Source organism: Lissotriton helveticus, chromosome 12 (assembly GCF_964261635.1).
Source record: "Lissotriton helveticus chromosome 12, aLisHel1.1, whole genome shotgun sequence".
Taxonomy (NCBI): Eukaryota; Metazoa; Chordata; class Amphibia; order Caudata; family Salamandridae; genus Lissotriton; species Lissotriton helveticus.
The window spans coordinates 694172158-694191102 of record NC_136073.1 but is presented as its reverse complement, the minus strand read 5'-3'; the positions used below and the strand labels follow the sequence as shown (position 1 = coordinate 694191102).

The following is an 18945-nucleotide window of genomic DNA, read 5'->3' as shown; positions in this document are numbered from 1 at the left end:
TTCACTGAATAGTTTAGCTCGGAAATGGATCATGGATACTGCAAGATATGATTTACAGTCTGTTATAGAAGTCTTCCATCAATGGGAAGCAGCGACACAGAGATATGTTTTCGAACAGATGTGTGTTTTTCTTGGTGAGGATTCAGAAGACAATGATCAGGAATGCATCCCACAAGAGATGTGTCGTGTACGGTTTAAGTTTGGAGAGGGTATGATTGTAGGTCCAGATGTGGAAAAAGCAGTTGAAATGTTATTATCATATCGGAGTAAGGGAAACAGTTCTGGGTCGCCATCTGAATCTAATACATCCAGTAGGAAAAAGGCACGACAATACCCTATGAGAGAAGTTCCCCCACAATGGAGGGAGGGTGACACAAACGCTAACCCACCTATTCTGCCACATTTCCAGCGTGTATGGGTACATGTCCCATGGAAGCGAGCTGAAGTTTTAGCACTCAAACAAACATTACCAGATCCGCCTAAAAATCCTGCAGGGTACTATAAAGAGTTGTCACAAACTGCTGGGTCATGTATAATGAATTTAGCCGATATCGATATGCTATTTGGGAATGTTGTTCCACATCCTTTATGGGGTAAAATTCGTCATGTAGATCATGACCAGGAATTAGGTGACACGTGGGCTAATATTACTGCTGCAGATGCCCGCCAAGTTGGTGGTGCCAAACCCGAACCTTTGATAGCAGAACTACCTGGTAGAATAGTAGATTACATGAAAACGATAATGCCTGCAATACGCGTAAATTGGGATAAGTTGTCTGCATGCAAGCAAAAGAAAGAAGAAACTGTTTCAGATTTCTTCACCAGATTTGAAGAAACATTCATTGACCACAGCAGTCAAGATATGGCCACAGAAGGTGGTCAGAGATTGTTTGTCGATAAATTTGTGCACAATCTGCTTCCAGAATTGTGTAGAAAATTAAAAGATTCAGAAAGTTCTTGGGCAGTCTCATCTTCAGCCCAGATATTAGCTACTGCACAGTACTACGAGAATAGAGACAAAGATGAGAAAGACAAAGTAGAAAAGAAAACTAGAGAACTCAAAACGAAGGTTTTGCTACAGCAAGCCTATCCGCCACGTGGTGGTGGTAATCAACATAATAATGGCCAGAATCACTACCAGAATACTTTTCAGCAGCCTCAACAATATCAGAGAAACTTGCAAAGATTCGATTACACTCAACCCCGTGTAGGTCCTAACCAGTGTTTATATTGCAAACAGGAGGGTCATTACAAGTATAACTGTCCTGCCCTATCACAACGTGCAAATGGAATTTCTGGTGTAAGAGGTCGTGGCAGTCAGCAAGCGCCTAGAGGTAGAGGGCGTGGAAACGCCCCACAGGACACACGTCCCCTTCCACCACAAAACTCTATGAACAGGTTTGATCAGCAAAATAACGTATCTGACAGGACAGCTCAATACTACGTTGATGAGTATTACACAGAAAATGAGCAGTGGGAGAATGAGGATTGCTAGGACAGCCATAGACAAAGAGAGGGAGTTGTTTCAGTTCCAGTAGATCAGAGTGGACCTTACGTTGAGGTGATTACATCAGGTGTGTCAGAACCTTTTCTGTTGGATACTGGTGCTACAAACAGTTCTATTATGCACTCCAAACTCCCTGGCGCACCTTTGTCTGGCGAAATGAACGTTTCTGTATGTTTTTCTGGCGCCCCAGTTAGAAATCCGATTTCTGACCCTTTATCTCTTTCTGTTGGTCCTTGTGAATTCGAAGCACCCCTTATTTTGACAACAGGTTGTGGTGAAAATTTGCTAGGATTAGATTTGCTAAAAAGATTATATGCGACTTTGTACTGTTCTCCTTCAGGAGTACAACTTACTTTAGGTAAGAAAGTGGTTTCTCCCATTTATTTGTCGAGAGATGCACTTCCAGCAGAATTGTCGATTCTCCCAGATATTCTTTGGGCTACTGGTCCGAATGATGTAGGTCTTTTAGAAATTCCACCATATGTTGTAACATTGAAGTCAAATGTCAAAATGCCACGAATTCCCCAATACAGAATATCTAATGAGGGTGAAAAAGCTTTGCTAGCAATTGTTTACGAATTGATTGAAAAGGATGTGATTGAAGAAACACGAGGCAATGTTTGCAATAGTTCTGTCCTGCCTGTTTTAAAACGAACTGACCCTTCTCAGCCACCTGTGTACAGATTCGTGATTGACCTTAGAGAGGTGAATAAAATTGTTGTGCCACAATTCCCAGTTGTCCCCGACATTACCACATTATTGACTATGATTCCAGCCTCTGCCTCCTGGTTTTCGGTGATTGACCTGAAGAATGCTTTCTTCAGTATCCCGATTGCTGAGGAAAGCAGGGATATTTTTTCCTTCAGTTTAGGAGGTCGCAGCTTCCGCTTTAAACGCGCTCCTCAAGGCTACTGTGAAAGCCCCTCAATATACAGTCAAGCTCTGAAAGCACAGCTTGACACAATGGTTTTGCCTAAAGGTGCCACTCTCGTACAGTACGTGGACGATTTGCTCATCGCTGCGGATACTGAGAAAATTTGTAAAACGGCCACGTTGTCATTATTGCGTCATCTATGTGATCTGCATCACAAGGTGTCACTTTCCAAGCTTCAATATTGCGGACAAGAAGTGACCTACTTAGGTCATCTCTTATCGAAGGAGGGAAGGAAACTGACCCCAGAAAGAATTCAGGCAATAGCGAAATTGAGTGTGCCAAGAACACAGAGTGTACGTGCTTTCTTGGGCATTACATCGTACTGTAGACAGTGGATTCCAAATTTTTCGTTATTGGCCAAACCCTTGGTGGCATTAACGTGTAAAAATACACCCAATCCCATTCCTTGGTCTGAAGAGTGTCAGAAAAGTTTTCTCGAATTACGCACAGCATTATGTTCGGCCCCTGTGTTAGGTACCCCCAACTACAGTAAGCCTTTCACATTGTATGTCCACGAGAAGGAGTGCTGTGCATTGTCTGTGCTGACTCAGTTATTCGGAGATAGACAGCGGCCATGCGCCTATTTTTCGTCAACTTTGGATCCGGTAGCACGAGCATTGCCAAGTTGTTTAAGGGCCACAGCAGCAGCAGCTGTTTCCATTCGACAGTCTGCTGGTCTAGTAATGAATAATACACTAATCGTGATGGTCCCGCATGCAGTAGACACATTGTTAAATAGGACCAAGACACAGCACTTAACTAGTGCTCGACTGTCCAGCTATGAATTGACGCTGCTAGCGAGCCATGTGCATATGAAAAGGTGTAGTACCTTGAATCTAGCCACGTTGTTACCAATTGCAGAAGAATCAGATGCTTCAGAACAGCACAATTGTTTTCTTAGAACAGAGGAAGAGACGAAAGGGAGAGTTGATTTGTTCGACACTCCTCTTGCTGAATGTGATGGTACATTATGGGTAGATGGTTCATGCTTTAAGCTCCCAAATGGGAACGTGACTATAGCATATGCTGTCACAACTTTGCACACAGTCGTTGAAACTGCGCGAATACCACATGGTTCAGCTCAAGCCGCAGAACTCGTTGCACTTATGAGAGCATGTGTATTGTCTAGAGGAATGAGAGTGACTGTCTACACTGACAGTCAGTATGCGTTTGGAGTGGCTCACAGTCTTGGACGATTGTGGAGAGACTTCGCATGGAACTAAGATTCAGCATGGTCAGTTGGTGAATGAGCTTCTTGAATCACTGACGTTGCCCCTGCAAATAGCGATCGTGAAATGTAGTGCTCACAAGAAGGTGACTGATGATGTTGGTCGTGGAAATGCATTTGCTGATGAAACCGCTAAGGAAACTGCAAAGAATGTGATGTTGCGAGCCCTGAAAAATGGACTGGTGAGGTTGGAATATGTGAGGACACGATAGAAAGTGTGAAGTCCATCCAAGCTGAGGCCACGGAGAAAGAGTTAAGCACGTGGAGAGAAAATACAGGGAGAATGGATGCAAATGGTTGTTGGATTGAATTGACAGAGCATCAGAGATGGTTGTTACCCGATGCATATGTGCCTGCAGTGGTTACAATGGCTCATGGAATGGCCCATATAAGCGCGAAAGGGATTTGCGAGTTGTTGGCCCCAGTGTGGAAGAATTCAGGGATTCCCAAGTGTGCAGAGAACGTTGTCAAGAATTGCATGGTATGTCTGAAACACAATCCTGGTAGGGAAACCCCAACTCCAGCTGGTCATTTTGCACCTCCTACGTATCCGTTCGAGGTTTTGCAGCTAGATTTCATACATATGGAGAGGTGCAACAACTTAAAATACGTGCTCGTGGTTGTTTGTGCCTTCTCAAGATGGGTAGAAGCCTATCCCCTAAAAGACAATACTGCCTTGTCCACAGCGAAAGCCCTTGTAAAAGAGTTCTTCCCCAGGTTTGGAATGCCTAGAATGGTCTGGTCTGACAACGGAAGTGAATTTGTGGGTCGTGTGATGAAAAGAGTGTGTGAAGGGCTAGGCATTAGACAGAAGTTCCACGCTGCAAATCACCCCCAATCAGCTGGATTAGTGGAATGTTACAATGGCACGCTTAAACTTAAGTTGGCCCAAATCCAAGCGAGCACAGGTCTTAAATGGCCTGACGCTCTTCCCTTAGCACTCCTATCCACCAGAATGACTGTGCATTCGCGAGTGAAACTCAGCCCCTATGAAATCATCTTTGGTCGGCCAGCCAACATATGGGGAGTGCCTAGGCCCACGAAGTTTAGCGAGCTGCAACACCCTATTTTGCTTGATTACTTGTGTGAATTGACGGCTAAATTGCGTGTTTTATATCAACAGGTCCACAACACCTTGCCTCTGGTCTCTGAGACTCCGGGTCACTCCATTGACCCCGGTTCATGGGTTCTCGTCCGCAACTTTCAAAGAACAAGAAACGACCAGCCCAGATGGACCGGGCCTCACCTCGTCCTCCTGTCTACAAGGTCAGCTGTTAGGGTGGAGGGGAAGGCCAATTGGGTCCACGGGATCCATTGTAAAAAGATACCCTTCCCTCTGCCACATGACCAATGGGTCCAGAAATGGGTCCAGAAAGGAGGCACTGACTCAGAGCGCACAACTGATGAACGTGTAAAAGAAACTAACCCTGACTGTGAAAGCGAGAACATTTTTCGAGAAACTGTGCCACCACCAGAACAATTGAACTCTGTGGAACCTGAACTACTATTTCTGGACCAGACAGTACCCGGGAAAAGACGCTACAATTTGCGACCAAGAAAAACAGACTAATTAAAAGTGATTCCTTTTTGTGATCCGAGAGAAAACCCAATGGACTAATAAAATGTGTCTTTTCCCCAAATCCTATTTTTGAAAGTGCAGATCTCCCATCTAGGTAACTTGCTTATTTTTGTTTTTTTTCGAACCGCCATCCGGGTTCCGCTGCTAGGGTCGCGGTTGATTAAAGACTTTTGGGTGCAGCTGACGACGTTAGGTCGGTAGTTCTGGTTGGTCCAAGGGAGTTGCCCTAGACTGACGGAAGCATCCTTTAGCAGAGGCAACCTACCACCGCGGGCAGCACCTTAGAGAAGATGGAGTTTCCTGATGTGGAGAAGCCTGCCAAACAAATGAACTTTAAGCAGAGACTTTTTAACACGATGACGAAGAAAAGTTTTATAATAGTGTGTATTTTTATGCTATCCAGCGTAATGTTTTTTTTGATAAGCTATGTTTTATTCTCTTTTCATGTGACATTTGCGCCCTCTACATCACCCATACCTCCTCTTACTGTTTCCTCTCATTCTTTCCACCCTCTGCCTGACCACGAATCAAATAGGAGATTAGAGTTCATTAATAACTCCTTCGTTCAGTTATTACACCAACACCAACTTGTAATGAACACAACTAACTGTTGGGTGTGTGGTCTCATGCCCCACACCACGGATAAAGGTATCCCCTATTTGGTCCTGCCATTTAGTCACAATGGTTCAGTCTGGGCATATAGGACAATGTTCATATATGCACGAGAAATCCAACCCCTACGTTCTGTAAAAGACGACCTCAAGACTAGCGCCCTAGTCAAAGGTATAGTTGACATGATCAAGGAAGTAACCTCTTACGAAGATACCCCGGATGATGAGATACTTGCATATGTAGGTTGGAACGTGACCGGATATGGCACTACATTAAGTGAGAAACAGCAAGCCAAAAGATCGTCCCCTATCTGGATCGTACCTCATCAAGGTCACCTGTGTCTGCAAGGTATTGGCAAGAATCCCAGAGCTCAGCTAGGGAAGAGTATCTGTACAGAAACGTATGTTTTTGGATCTCAGACTTCCCCTGCGTTTTTAGCCGCTAAGGGTACTTATTTCATCTGCCATGATAGAGCCTATACATGGTTGCCCCCTGACTTCTCGGGCTCATGTTTTGTTTCATTCCTGTTACCTCCCATCTACACAGCGGCGGCGGATTACCATCGGACAAGGGTAGTTAGAGGTGTTTTGAGTAAAGAAGACACTGCAGGTCAAGAATTTGGTGACTTTGCAATGGGTTTTCTGCCGTTCTGGGGAGCCATGGCTAACAGCAGGAACATAAGGCAATTGACAAGGGTAGTTGAATCCACCGTGATTGAAACTGCTGGTGCTCTTAGTAACCTGACTGCTGAGCTCCAGTCGGATCGACTTATGACCCTTCAGAACCGGGTCGCTTTGGATGTAATACTTGCGGACCGAGGTGGAGTATGCAAATTGATCCAGTCTAGTTGTTGCATTTTCATCCCAGATAATGCTCCAACCGTGTACAGGGCCATCTCCAAATTACATAAGATTTCTGAATCTATCCATGTGGATAAAGGAGATTGGTCGTTAATGGGATGGTTCCCGGGAACTGATATCTGCCTGGGGATGGAAAATTCTGATGGTCATTGGAATGGTCTTAGCCATTCTTTTCCTGTTCTGTCTATGCATACAGTGTGCTCCTGCAATATGTGGCCTCTGTGTTACATCATGTGTCAGGAAGCCTGTGTCGAGAGATGAACTAAGTACTAGAATGATGTTACAGCAACATCTCAATGACTTTAGGAATACAGATCTGGACTTGGACTAACATGAGGATAGATTAATTGCCTATGTAAGGGCAAAAGGAGGGTTTGAGGTTCTGAAAATCTGGATTCGTATAAAAGTTCTGGACTCGAGAAATAAAACTTCGTCGAAATCTGACGAATTTGGTATCAAAAGACCGAGAATGACGAGTACATCATGTACATGAATTTTCGGTGTGTTCGAGTGACGATTTCACCTCGAAATCGTCATTTACATTCTGAACCCTTGGCTCCCATTTACATGTTGCCCTCTACATAGGCATTAATCCAGTTGAATTTGATTCCACAAGGACACATACTCCTTAATCGACTTCTCCCTGACCTCAGTACAAGTTAGAACCATTGCCCCAGGCCGAACTCGTTAGGTCAGTTCCCTCCCAGTGGCCGAGCAAGATAGCATCTAGGCTCAACCAGCCATAAAACCATTTCAGCGCGCACACCTGCCATATCTCGCTCACATCTTTCCTCAACTCCTTTGCTTCACTTACTTTATGATGGGGAGGTGACCGTTTTTATTGGGGGTCCAGCGATATCTGATGAAATGTTGGGCCTTGCCGGATGATTTGTTATGGGCAGCACGACGTGAAATATGTACATGTCATCATGACTCTGCTTTTCTTTTTGTAACCAGTAACTATAAATGACATACCACGAATTCGAAGAATGTTTGCCCAAGGCCGAATATCATGTATAAAGAGAGAAGCCTGACTTCGTGAAAGTGTGCAGTCTCCTGAGAATATACCCGTATTGTACTTCTAGGACCCTGTTACCTTGGTTGCAGCCAATAAACTAATCTTTGACTTCACCTAGAAGACTCTGAGTTTCTGTAGGTCTGAATCAGGAAGAACCCGAGGTCTCTGGGTGTTGATTCCCTGACACCGCTGGGTTACCGGTTCTGTGCCGGTTCTTAAAAACCCAGTACCTCAATGTGCCCCTCTCAATGGAGAAGCTCTGTGAGTTGCAGCCGTTCACTCTTACCACTGCTGTAGGAAATTTGTAACAGTTAAAGATGAGCGAACAAAATTTTTCCCCAAGACCGACTTTCGCTAGGACCCGTTCTAGGTATGGCCAGTGTACACGGTCAAACGCCTTCTCAGCGTCAACTGCTAGCAGCAACCTCTCTTCGGGGACTTGGGAAGCTTTTTCAATGAGATGGACAATCCTTTTGGTGTTGTCCACCGTCTGTCGCCGGGAATAAACCCCGCCTGGTCCGGGTCAACAAGGCCTGGCAGGTGGGGGGCCAATCGGGCCGCTAGGATCCCGGTATATAACTTAAGATCCACATTCAGTAGCGATATTGGCCTATAAGAACTGCACTTGGTCCTATCCTTTCCCGGATTGGGGATGACCGTGAGAGATGCCCGCAGAAGGTCAGGCGGGATCGCACCCGGTTCAGAAAAGGAGTTGAAAAGGCGGGTGAGAATCGGCGCCAGCGTCGCACAGAATGTTTTGTAAAAGAGGGATGTGTAGCCATCCGGTCCCGGGGCCTTCCCATGCTTGAGTTTGGCAATGGCGGAAATTACTTCCTCAATGCTGATGTCCCTGTCTAGGTGTTCCGCCTGGGCGGGGGCCAAGGAGGGGAGAGTGACCGAGTCTAAATAGTCGTCTGCCGTTCGATTGTCCACTGGGTTGCCCGTATTGAGGGCTGCATAGAAGCTGCGGAAGGCTTCCGCTATCCGGGTGTCCTCAGTGATCGGGGCTCCGTCGGGCCCAGTGATCTCTTTCACCAAGTGCCGTTGGTGCGCCGCTCGAAGGCCATTCGCCAGTAGACGGCCGCACCTGTCCCCACCGGTATAGTAGGCGTGCCACAGCCGCAGTGCTGCATATTCCGCCCGGTCCATGTCTAGGGCCGTCAGGAGTTTCCTCGCCACTTTAAGTTGCCTCCAAATTCTTGGAGCGCCCGTACGTTGATGCATCTGCTCGAGTTCGCGAACTCGTCGGGTGAGTTCGTCTCGTTTGCATTGCCGCTCCTTATTCTCCGCAGAGGAGAGGGCCAGAAATTCTCCCCTGATGACTGCCTTCAGGGCTGCCCATTGAGTCGCCAAGGAGTTGTCGTCGTTGGCGTTGTGCAATAAGTAGTCACGGATAGTGTCTTGAATTCGTGTCACTACTGCTTTTTTATGCAACAAAGTGTCTTGGAGACGCCAGACTCTGGGGGGACGTGCTAGTGGCGGCAACTGGATTGTGGTGGACACTGGTGCATGGTCCGACAGGGAGATGACTCCGATCTCTGTCGTGGTGGCTAAAGCGCACACTGGTCCTGTGACCAGGAGATATTCCAGCCTGGCGTATGTTTTATGTGCATTGGAGTAGTACGAATATTCCCTATCTCGGGGGTGTGTACGGCGCCACAGATCATGGAGATCTAGTTCCGTCATCCTATCCTTACATCCGGATGTGAATGTCCCCGCTTGGGGTGTGCACTGGGCAGACCTATCTAAGGCCGTGTCAAAGACCATATTGAAATCCCCCCCCGAGTACGATATGTCTGTCTGGTGTATCTGCGATGTCAGTCAGGGCCGAATGGAAGAAGCGTTCCTGATTCTCATTAGGGCTGTATAGGGACCCAACCGTGAACGTGATGCCCCCTATCCTAAGCCGATAAGCGAGCAGCCTTCCCCTCTGTTCTGCGCACTTGTGAAGAACCTCCCCTTTAAAATGCTGGGCAACCAGAATCGCCACCCCTGCAGTCTTGTTGTGTCCTGACGAAAAGAACTGAGTCGGGAACTTGTGAGAGCGGAGTCTGTGGCAGTCGCGTGGTAGCAGATGAGTTTCTTGTAACAAGCAAATGTCTGCCTGGGTGTTTTCTAAGTGGGACAGTATCGCGCGCCGTTTGACTGGGTTATTTAAACCCCTAACATTAAGGGTCAGAATCTTAAAGGTAGTAGGTGGCATGTGTGACAGTGGAGACCAAAACTCTGTTTCCCCATCTTAGTGGCAAACGGTATGGATGTCCTGGTGGTAGGTGGTGTGGACTGGTATCCCAAAGACCTGAAACCTGTAGATAGCACTGGACGACCCACCCTGGAACCCCCCCTCCAGGCTTCCCTCTCCCCCAACCCCCTCCCCGACTCAACCAACCCTCCCACCCCAACCCCCACCAACCCCTTGCCCCAACACCAACCAGTTCCCCCCCAACCCCCTCACCCCCCCACCGCCCCCCCCCCCCAAACAACCCCGCAAAACACTACCATAGTCTCTGGCCTATCGGAACAGAGTCCAGGTCCGTAGAGTGTCAAAGTGGAGGAGAATGTGGCAGCGGCTGACTCAGCAGCCCCCCGGCCCATCCCCCCAAACGGAGCTGTAGCATGAAGGCAAACCCCTTGATAGTAACACCTTACAGTTTGGCCGCTGTGTTGTCAACCACCTCCTGCACCGCCGCCTCTCGTTCCTGAGCAGCCGTGATGGGGTCAGGTTTCGGAAGAGACCTAGGGGACCTCCGTCGTCGCACAGTCTGCCAACCGTCGCTGGAGTGCCGCGTGGGCCTGTCCTGCGACCGACGCGGGGAGGCCTCTCTTGAACCAGCTTCTTCCGGGAGGTCAATGTCTAGCAACGCACATGTGTCTCGGAGTGATCTAAGTTGGTGTAGTGTCCCCTTCCACTTGAAAATGAGGCGAAACGGGTGGCCCCATGTGTATGGCACTCCATTGTCCCTTAGGAAGTTTGTGGCAACTCTGAAGGCCTTCCGCTTCTGCAGGGTAATGGCGGAGAGATCTTGGAAGAGGGCCACGGGGACTCCCCGGAAATTGATCCGTTGTTTCAAGCGGGCCTCTCTCAAAATGCGTTCCTTCAGTGAGAAATCGGGGAGGAAAGCCAGTATGTCCGCCGGGGGGGGGGGGGGGGGGGGGGGGGTTGGGGGGGGTGGGCGGTGCGCGGCGTGCTAATCCGACCCTATGTGCGCGGTCAATACGGATGTCAAACTCGCCAGGCTCCCCAAGGATCTCCCGGAACAGCTCCTTCAGATAGGTGACGATGCTATTCCCCTCTGATTTCAACGGAACTCCCCGGACTCGTATGTTGTTCCTCCGGGAGCGGTTCTCAAGATCCTCCGAGTGCGCCTGAAGTTCCACCTGTTGTTCCTGAAGACGGAGGATCTCTTGTTGCAGCTGTTCCACCTCCATGCTACGGGTCTGGTCCGCGTCCTCCACCGCTGACACGCGCTCCCCCAGGCCATCTATGTCTCGGCGCAACTCCCGCTGCTCTCCCGCCAGTTCCTGTTTCAGGGCTTGGAAGTCGTCCCTCAGGGTGTTGAAGAGGGAGGCAAGAAAGGCCTTCGTGATAGGAGCAGACTCGTCATCCTGGCTTGAGGTGCTGACTGGTGTCTTAGGGGATAATGGCACCGGGACCCTATCCCCTTTCGGGGCATTTTTGTGAAGCATGTCAACAATGTTGCGGGATCCCTTGCGTCCCGTGTTGGCCATGATGCCAGTTTTCTGCAATCGCTGAGGGACTGGGGGGGGCTCCTCGGGAGGCTGCAGGTAGCACCACGGCAAAATCGGGAATAGGACCTGTTAGGCCTACGAGCTCGTGTGGAGTCCTAGAAATGCAGTGTGATGAGGCCGCCGGAGTGTCTTCGGGTACTTCCACCCGCTTGGGAGGGCCCAGAGTCGGCCAACGCAGGCCCAAGTCCGCCGTGCCCCCGGGGTATCAGCAAGAGTCCTCGTGATCACATCTAATCTAGGGTGCAAGGTGGCTGGTGCTCCCCATTTGGGTTAGCTGTATTCCCCTTGTAGAGATTAGGAACTTCCGTAGCTAGCCAGTTAGAGTGTGTGCTGGGTCCGAGGGGACAGCTGCCGGCACATCGCATCCTCAAGGGTGCCCCCGTCTCCCCTGGGGACCCCTAGTGTAATGGCCGAGTATCGAGGGGTCAGTCGTGGTGGGAGTCCAACGGGGTGGGCCACTGCCACCCCAGTGCAGAGATGGGTAATGTCCTCCCCTCTCGTGGGCGGCCACTGGTGCGCTCTCGTAGTAGGCCCGACGCCTGGGCTCCGATTTCAGGGGGGGTGCGCTCCTCACCTGCTGATCCCGGGGTCACCACCCGGCCGACCAAGCACCGGCGCGCAGCAACTCCGCCAATCCTGGGTCGGCGGTCGGGGCTCCTCCCGGACCGAGGTCCGGATCTCCGTCTCCTCCGCCGCCCCCGCACCGGCCGATTTTTTCAGGCGTCGGGGCCAGCCGCCACACACCAGGCCCGGAGACTCGACGTCCCGCAGATGACCCCGCAACTACAACGGGCAAAGAGGCTGGAGCTCGGTTTCTTTTCCTGCGTGGGCTAGGCCCCAAGCCGGGGGATCGAGTGCTTCAGTAGCCCGCCCAGCAGCTTCCAGACGCTACCGCAGCCGGCCCCGGCTGTACACCGGTCGCGGGAAGCCCGGGCCGTCAAGCCGTTGTCTCGCGGGCCGCTGTAGTTGACCTGCCGCTCTTTCCGCAACGGACCCCAGGGGCGCAGGAATCACTCCAGGCGCCGGGCACCCGCAGCCACCATTTCGCAGCCTCACGCTGGCAAGGGCTCCCGCCGAACGTCCACGGCTCCCACGGGCGGTGCAGCTCAGTTCGTCGAGCGAGGAGCACCGTGGTAAGTACTGCACCCCCGGCCGTGAATTATGTGAGTTAGGGGGTAATGCACGCTATTGAAAGGGGCGATACGGGGTTCAGGGCCGGGGAGCCTCGCAGGACACGTCTGGTCAGGCTGACATCTTAGCCACGCCCCTACAGTGGCTTTTAAATGATTTATTACATTTTGCAATGAGCGAGGGCTGGTGTTAAATGAAACAAAAACAAAATATATGATTTTTAGAAAAGGAATGGTTAAGCCCAACGAAAGACCTGTGTTAATTGGTAACAGTAACTTGGAGCGTGCTGATGCTTTTGACTATTTGGGCATCCGCCTGACTCCATCAATATATTGGGTGGCACATATTGAAAAGGTGAAGATGCAACTTATACATCAGACCGCTAACAGTACCAAAATACACAGGAAAACAATATCAAGAGAACTTGCACCCGCTCTGGAAATCTATAACACAAAAGTATTAGGGGCGTGCTCTTTATGGGGCACAGGTTTGACAAGTTGCTTGCCTGCAATTGAAAATCATTTCCTCAGATCCTTGGCAGATCTACCTGCAAGTACCCCGCTGGTGCTTGTATACTTGGATCTTGCTCAAAGGCAGTTGGCACATAAAGTAAGTTACAAACTCTTGATGTTTTGGCACAGGCTGTGGGCCATGGATGAGCTTCTACCATACCGGGAGTCACTCCCCGAGCTACTAAAGTCTTCATTGATCACCTCAATTCCCTGGTTTAGAGTATTAAAAGAGTTACTAGGGACGCTTGGGATGATGAGGTTCTGGTCTGATCCAGATAGCCTGGTATCGGTATCCAGAGTTAGGCTGAAGGAAATGTTTTGGTAAACAATACTACTGCAACTCTTGACAAAAGCTGTAAATGTAATGTAATGTAAATTTATACTTGTATAACGCACTACTCACCCGCAAGGGTCTCAAGGCGCTTGTACGAATACCGCTGTGGAACCCATCCTGGCTTTCCCTGTGAGGTGTCCACTCCTGGGCACCCCCAAGGTGGAGGCCAGGCATCCTTAGCGTTGTGGGGGCCGTTGTGGAGATTAAGCAAGCTATTGCCCAGAGTTGCAGAGTGGGACTCCATGATTGGAATAGGCACCGAGGCGAGAATTATCAGGTCCGTGGAATTTTGAGCCCAAGACCCGCCGAGGCGGGGAATTGAACCCTGGTCCTGGGCTAGACCTCTGCATCAGGGTCTGCCGCTCTAACCATTGAGCCACACTTCTCCAAAAGCTGAGGGACACTTGACTACTGAATTCCTCAATTTTAAATGTGTCCCCTGTTTTGAGGACACACTGGATGAAATCGTCCCTCCTCTGGCCCGGAAACTTTTTTTCCAGTTTTGCTATAAAACTATGCCCACAAAACTTTTTTGTAAAAACTGGAGCAATGATGCAGTCACTGATGATTTTTGTCCTGCCTGTAATGCAAGCCCTGAATCCATTGTGCATTTGCCATTTTTTTGTTCTAACTATAAATCTCTCAGGGAAAAATGGATAATACCACTTTGTAAACTAGTTGGACCTGGCCACTATCTGGAGGTGTTAAGAATATTGAGTACGGATACACGTAGAGTTGTGGCCTTTGGTTTGTCCAGATACTGGCATGCACTGTGGATGCACTTTATGATGGACCTCGATTTGCCTAACAATTGATATGTACTGTAGAAAAAGCGCACAGTAAGTACTTCATGATGAAATCATCCACTAGAAGTATGTGTGATTTTTCTTTTATATGAAATGTTCTTATCTATGTTATTTGATTCTCCTTTATTGTATAATGTATGTGCTGTGTACTTTTATGATCTTTTATGATCAAAATAAAGTGATTATGATGATGATAGAGACATCTATTTCAAAAGCAATGGGGTAATCCAGTATCCATCAGAACCTGGGCCTATGCAATATTAACAACAATTGATTCTGTCGGGTCAAACAATTACTTTGTAGTTTTAAACATTTGAGTACACATAAACACTGAACACACGCAAAATGACAAACACAATATGTTATTCATACAAAAGGTAATATTTTACTTTGTATTTTCATCTTATTCAAAAAAAGGGGCGGTCAAGAATTCCCAAAACTAACTGGAAAGGCTGTCCGAAAAATGAATTCATAAAACAGCACACGTGAGCGTGATTAACGTGACATAGTGGGTGTGGTGATAGTGACAAAATGTGTGTATTAAACACAAATGTGACAAAATACTGTACATATATTTACAATAAAAACTTTTTGAAAAACTCCAATTTCAAATTCGACAAACAGTGTTGATAATTGAATTATACAAAGTTGCATGCTAGCAAGCCTGTTGGAGCATGGAAGGACAAACAACCCTCGACGTTTCGAACCTGACAAATAGCATGAGTTTAAAGATGTCAAAGACGGGTCTTCTTCACGACAGGATGAAAGGTTGGACAGCCTGCAGAAAAAATTCTCTATGAGAGTGTTTTCAGAAAGTTGGTAGAAACATGCCGTTAAGCGGACTACATTTGATCCACTTACTGAGTTTTCAAAAATTGAAGAAAAATGGGACAAGCCCATTAGGCCTTAAGAGGCTAAGTCAGATGTGTATTCCAACTAAACGTCATGGATATACTGCATCGGATATCTAAAATAATGGAGGGAGATTGATGTAAAGGATGTCTATTAATCCCTTAGTGCATTTGAACATATGTTGAAGGTCCTGCATTTTATCTTTTGTGTCGTTTGTCCACATATAGTTTGTCGCAGGGACATTTGATGGCATAAATCAAGTTGTTCTTGTTACCTGGGTCCAATCCTGTTTTCCATGACATTGCCTCTCTGGGTGTTAGAATTTTCCTAATTCGGGTTCTCTTATGACATCTGTGCAGATGGTATTCAATTCTTCTTCCCCTTTAGTTCTATGCCATACCCATTAATTCTAAACCACAATCTCGTACTGTGTAATGTCAATAGACCATTAGATGGCACTATCTGGCAGATGCATCAAACTTATGTTTTGCGAGTCCTTAATAGCGAATTTTAAGGAATCGCTATTAAAGACTCGCAAAACGGGATGCATGTAGGAATCGCAATGTTATTAGCGATTCCTACAGATTCCTTATTTGCAATTCGGTAAAGGCCCATAGGAATGAATGGGAAAGCCATTCCTTATTAGCGATTAGCTATTACCAAATCGCTAATGTTCCGCTATTTCAAGGGTGCCAGGGTGTCCAAAGGACACCCTATTACACCCCCGAAATGGACCTGTGCACAAATGTTACACACACACATGCCCTAAGGGCATATGTGTGCGCAACATGTAACTTTGAAAAATGCACTTTTTAAAATGCACTAAAGTGCATTTTTCAAAGTTTTAGCAAATTACCACAAAGTTCAACTTCATGGTAATTTGCTCCCCCTATTAGCGAATTCGCTATTTTTTTGGGTTTCATGCATTGCATTTAAGGAATCTCATTTTGGGATTCCTTAAATGCAAGAGCAATTTAAGGAATCGCTATTTAGAGATTCCTTAAATTGCGATTTCCCCATTTGGGATGATGCATCCCAAATGCAAAAATACCGGGAGCAAACGGCCAGATTCTGAGAATCTGCCCGTTTGCTCCCGGTATTTTCTTCGATGCTTCTGCCTGTTTGTGCCTTCAGCTGAGTCTAATACGATCCAGTTCCCAAGACACACTAACTGCATTTCCTTTGGGCAGGTGTCACTGTCCCAACAAACTCCTTTATCATGAACAAAATTTACTATGGCTAAAATGTCTTTGTTCTCTTAATTGTATTCTAGTTCCTTTTGCACCAGAGAACTCCCTCCCCCTAAATCTAAAAGTTAGCACAGCCTTTTAGTCTTCCATGGCCACATTAATTATTCATCGGCTGTTTCTTGAGAACCAGTGCCACTGATCACATCCTTCTTTCTCATACCCCCCCTTTTATGTCTAAACATGGTATCTACATCCTATCACTATGAATAATGTTCACCTTCTCAAATAATCCCAATGTAATAAGAAGATAGATCAGCTTTGGAAATGTGTTGGTGCAGTCTGTTTAGAGTCCAAATAATCTTAAAGTTGGGAGCCCTGGTGTTCCCTGGTTACTGTCTTAGTGTGAATGTTCTCCTACATTCCAGGTCAGGTGGGAACATTCAGTCGTGGGTGGCTGCCTTGGCAGGGAGGTGTGAGCCCAGGTATGCATGATGAAAGAGGGTCTGGAGATACAGGAAACTCCTGCAGTTAATAAAGGGGGCACATTAAGTTGAAGGTAATTTTCTAAAGTGGTGGGATTGTGCTTTTAATAAATTCTCAAGGTCATTATTACGTTTCCCACCTTAATGAGCTTTTTAAAAAAATCTTCACTCTCCCAGACCCAAAACAGCATTCATTTACTTTATTCGATTATATTATACCTTTACTGTAGATCCACAAAACAGCTATTGAAGCTTTTGTGCATGCCTTTACAAAACACGGTGCAACACCCAATATCAGAGCTGACGCCAGGTTTCTGATTCATGCATAATCTTTGATGTTATAGTCTTCTCTTCCCATCTTATGGATCACTTTTGTTCAACCTTTTGGCCCTATATAAAGAAACAAATGAAATAAGAGAAAGTTAAAAATATCTTGTAACAATATATTTTACCCCAGTCTACATCTCTCTTGCTTTTTTCAGCTGCTTCATATGTATTGAATCAGTGTAGTATTTATGTGTAGTGGTAACTGGATAACTACCTCAATGTTATAAGTATGTATGCAGTTAGAATGAACATCGTTTTTCCAAATTCTTTAAAAAATGCACTGAGGTCCCTCTCATTATTACTGATAACGGCCAGTAACCTTTTGATATCTTCAGATGTCTTTATTTTTTCTCTTTTTATCATAGTGTCTCTTCTCCTCTGTTGTATATGGTATTTCCTCCAATGACTACTCCTTGTCTCCTTCTGTTCTATCTAGAAATCAAATCGGAGGACGAAGAGCATCACTCCTCCTCTGAGAAACGAGAGGCATCCTCTGCGGTGCATGCTCGCTCGACTCCCAGCTGTGATGGATGCACTACTCCAAAATCTGAAGGGAAACCAGAGGATGGCGGTAAAGGACATCCTTCAGGTAATAGTGATGAAGGTGTTTTGTCTTTTATATCAATGCTGGTGGCAAATGTTTTTACACATCGCAATGTCACATTTCAGCATTCTTAGTGAATGGTTTTCCTTGACAGCATTTTGAAATTAATATCGACAGTACTGATCACTGCCTTTTTCCAGCCTTTGAACTATTTCTGAATCGCTCCTCAAGCTTGCCTGTTAGAACCTACAGTGCCATTTAGAGGTTCATGCTGCTGTATTGACCACCAGCCTACAACCAGGTCTTTCAATTGGAACGCAAAAATTCTTCTTTGCTGTATTGAGCTCCTCTTTTGCAATTAGATACCCACCACTACTCTCAGACCTGCTATATCATTTCTCTACAGCTCTGTAGACCCATCCACTATGCAGACAGCCCTCCACTTCTCAATACCTCCAATTAGTTCACATCCCTCGCCTTTCTGATGAGCTCTCGTATTCCCTCGACTACCCAATAAACTTAAAATTGTTCTATGAGTCATCCATTCGCCCTTGCCTTGAAGGATATCTACTATTACAGAGTCTTTTACATGAAGTCCACTTCCTCTCAGAGGGAACTTCTGCTCTACCACCTTTTGTGATCCCCACAGAGCCAGCTGATCCAGAGTGCACTATGCCTATACACATATACTGGTCCTATCTGGATACCCTCTGTTTTTTCCTGTGACATTCACTCTTCTTTAGATCCATTCACTACCTTCTGTGTCCCTTCAATAATAATTTTTGGGCACAGTCTTTTGAAGTAATTCATTTATCGTACTGTAAATCAGACACCAAGATTTTTGTCTAGGGTTCAGCTTATGCCCTTGACTTTTTTCAACTTCCCAGGGTGGATACCAAGATGCACCTTCCATGAAAAATCATATGTTATCTTTGCAAAACACTGCAATTAAACTTCTTGACCCATTAATTCCAAGGAAGTTAAGATTCAGCCGTTTCCCTAAACACTCATTCGGTCTTTTTTTAATATATCTACTGGTTTAATAGCTTACAATATAATGTGTATAGCATCATGTAGGATGTTACCTGATAGACTTTTTTTTTCACAACAAATTTTTATTGTTGACACACAGAAGACCCAGATAACACAGGGTAGCACATTGTATATGTATCATGGTAGTATTAAAGATGTCAAGTTTTACACAATAGAATCGTTGGAAGAAGGAGTATGTAGGAAATTTAATGAAACACATTAAAAAATTACAAACAAAAAACATTAG

The 18945-nt window shown here is 46.6% G+C and overlaps 1 protein-coding gene across 2 annotated transcripts in view; it reads left to right on the top strand.

The window, feature by feature from the left end:
• Window positions 1–18945, top strand: part of HYDIN (HYDIN axonemal central pair apparatus protein) — a 3619565-nt gene that overhangs the window by 1499194 nt on the left and 2101426 nt on the right. For both annotated transcript variants that reach the window (XM_078670948.1, XM_078670947.1), the window contains exon 38: window positions 17559–17711. In XM_078670948.1, the coding sequence (XP_078527074.1) occupies window positions 17559–17711 (153 nt within the window). The remainder of the gene's footprint in view (window positions 1–17558; window positions 17712–18945) is intronic.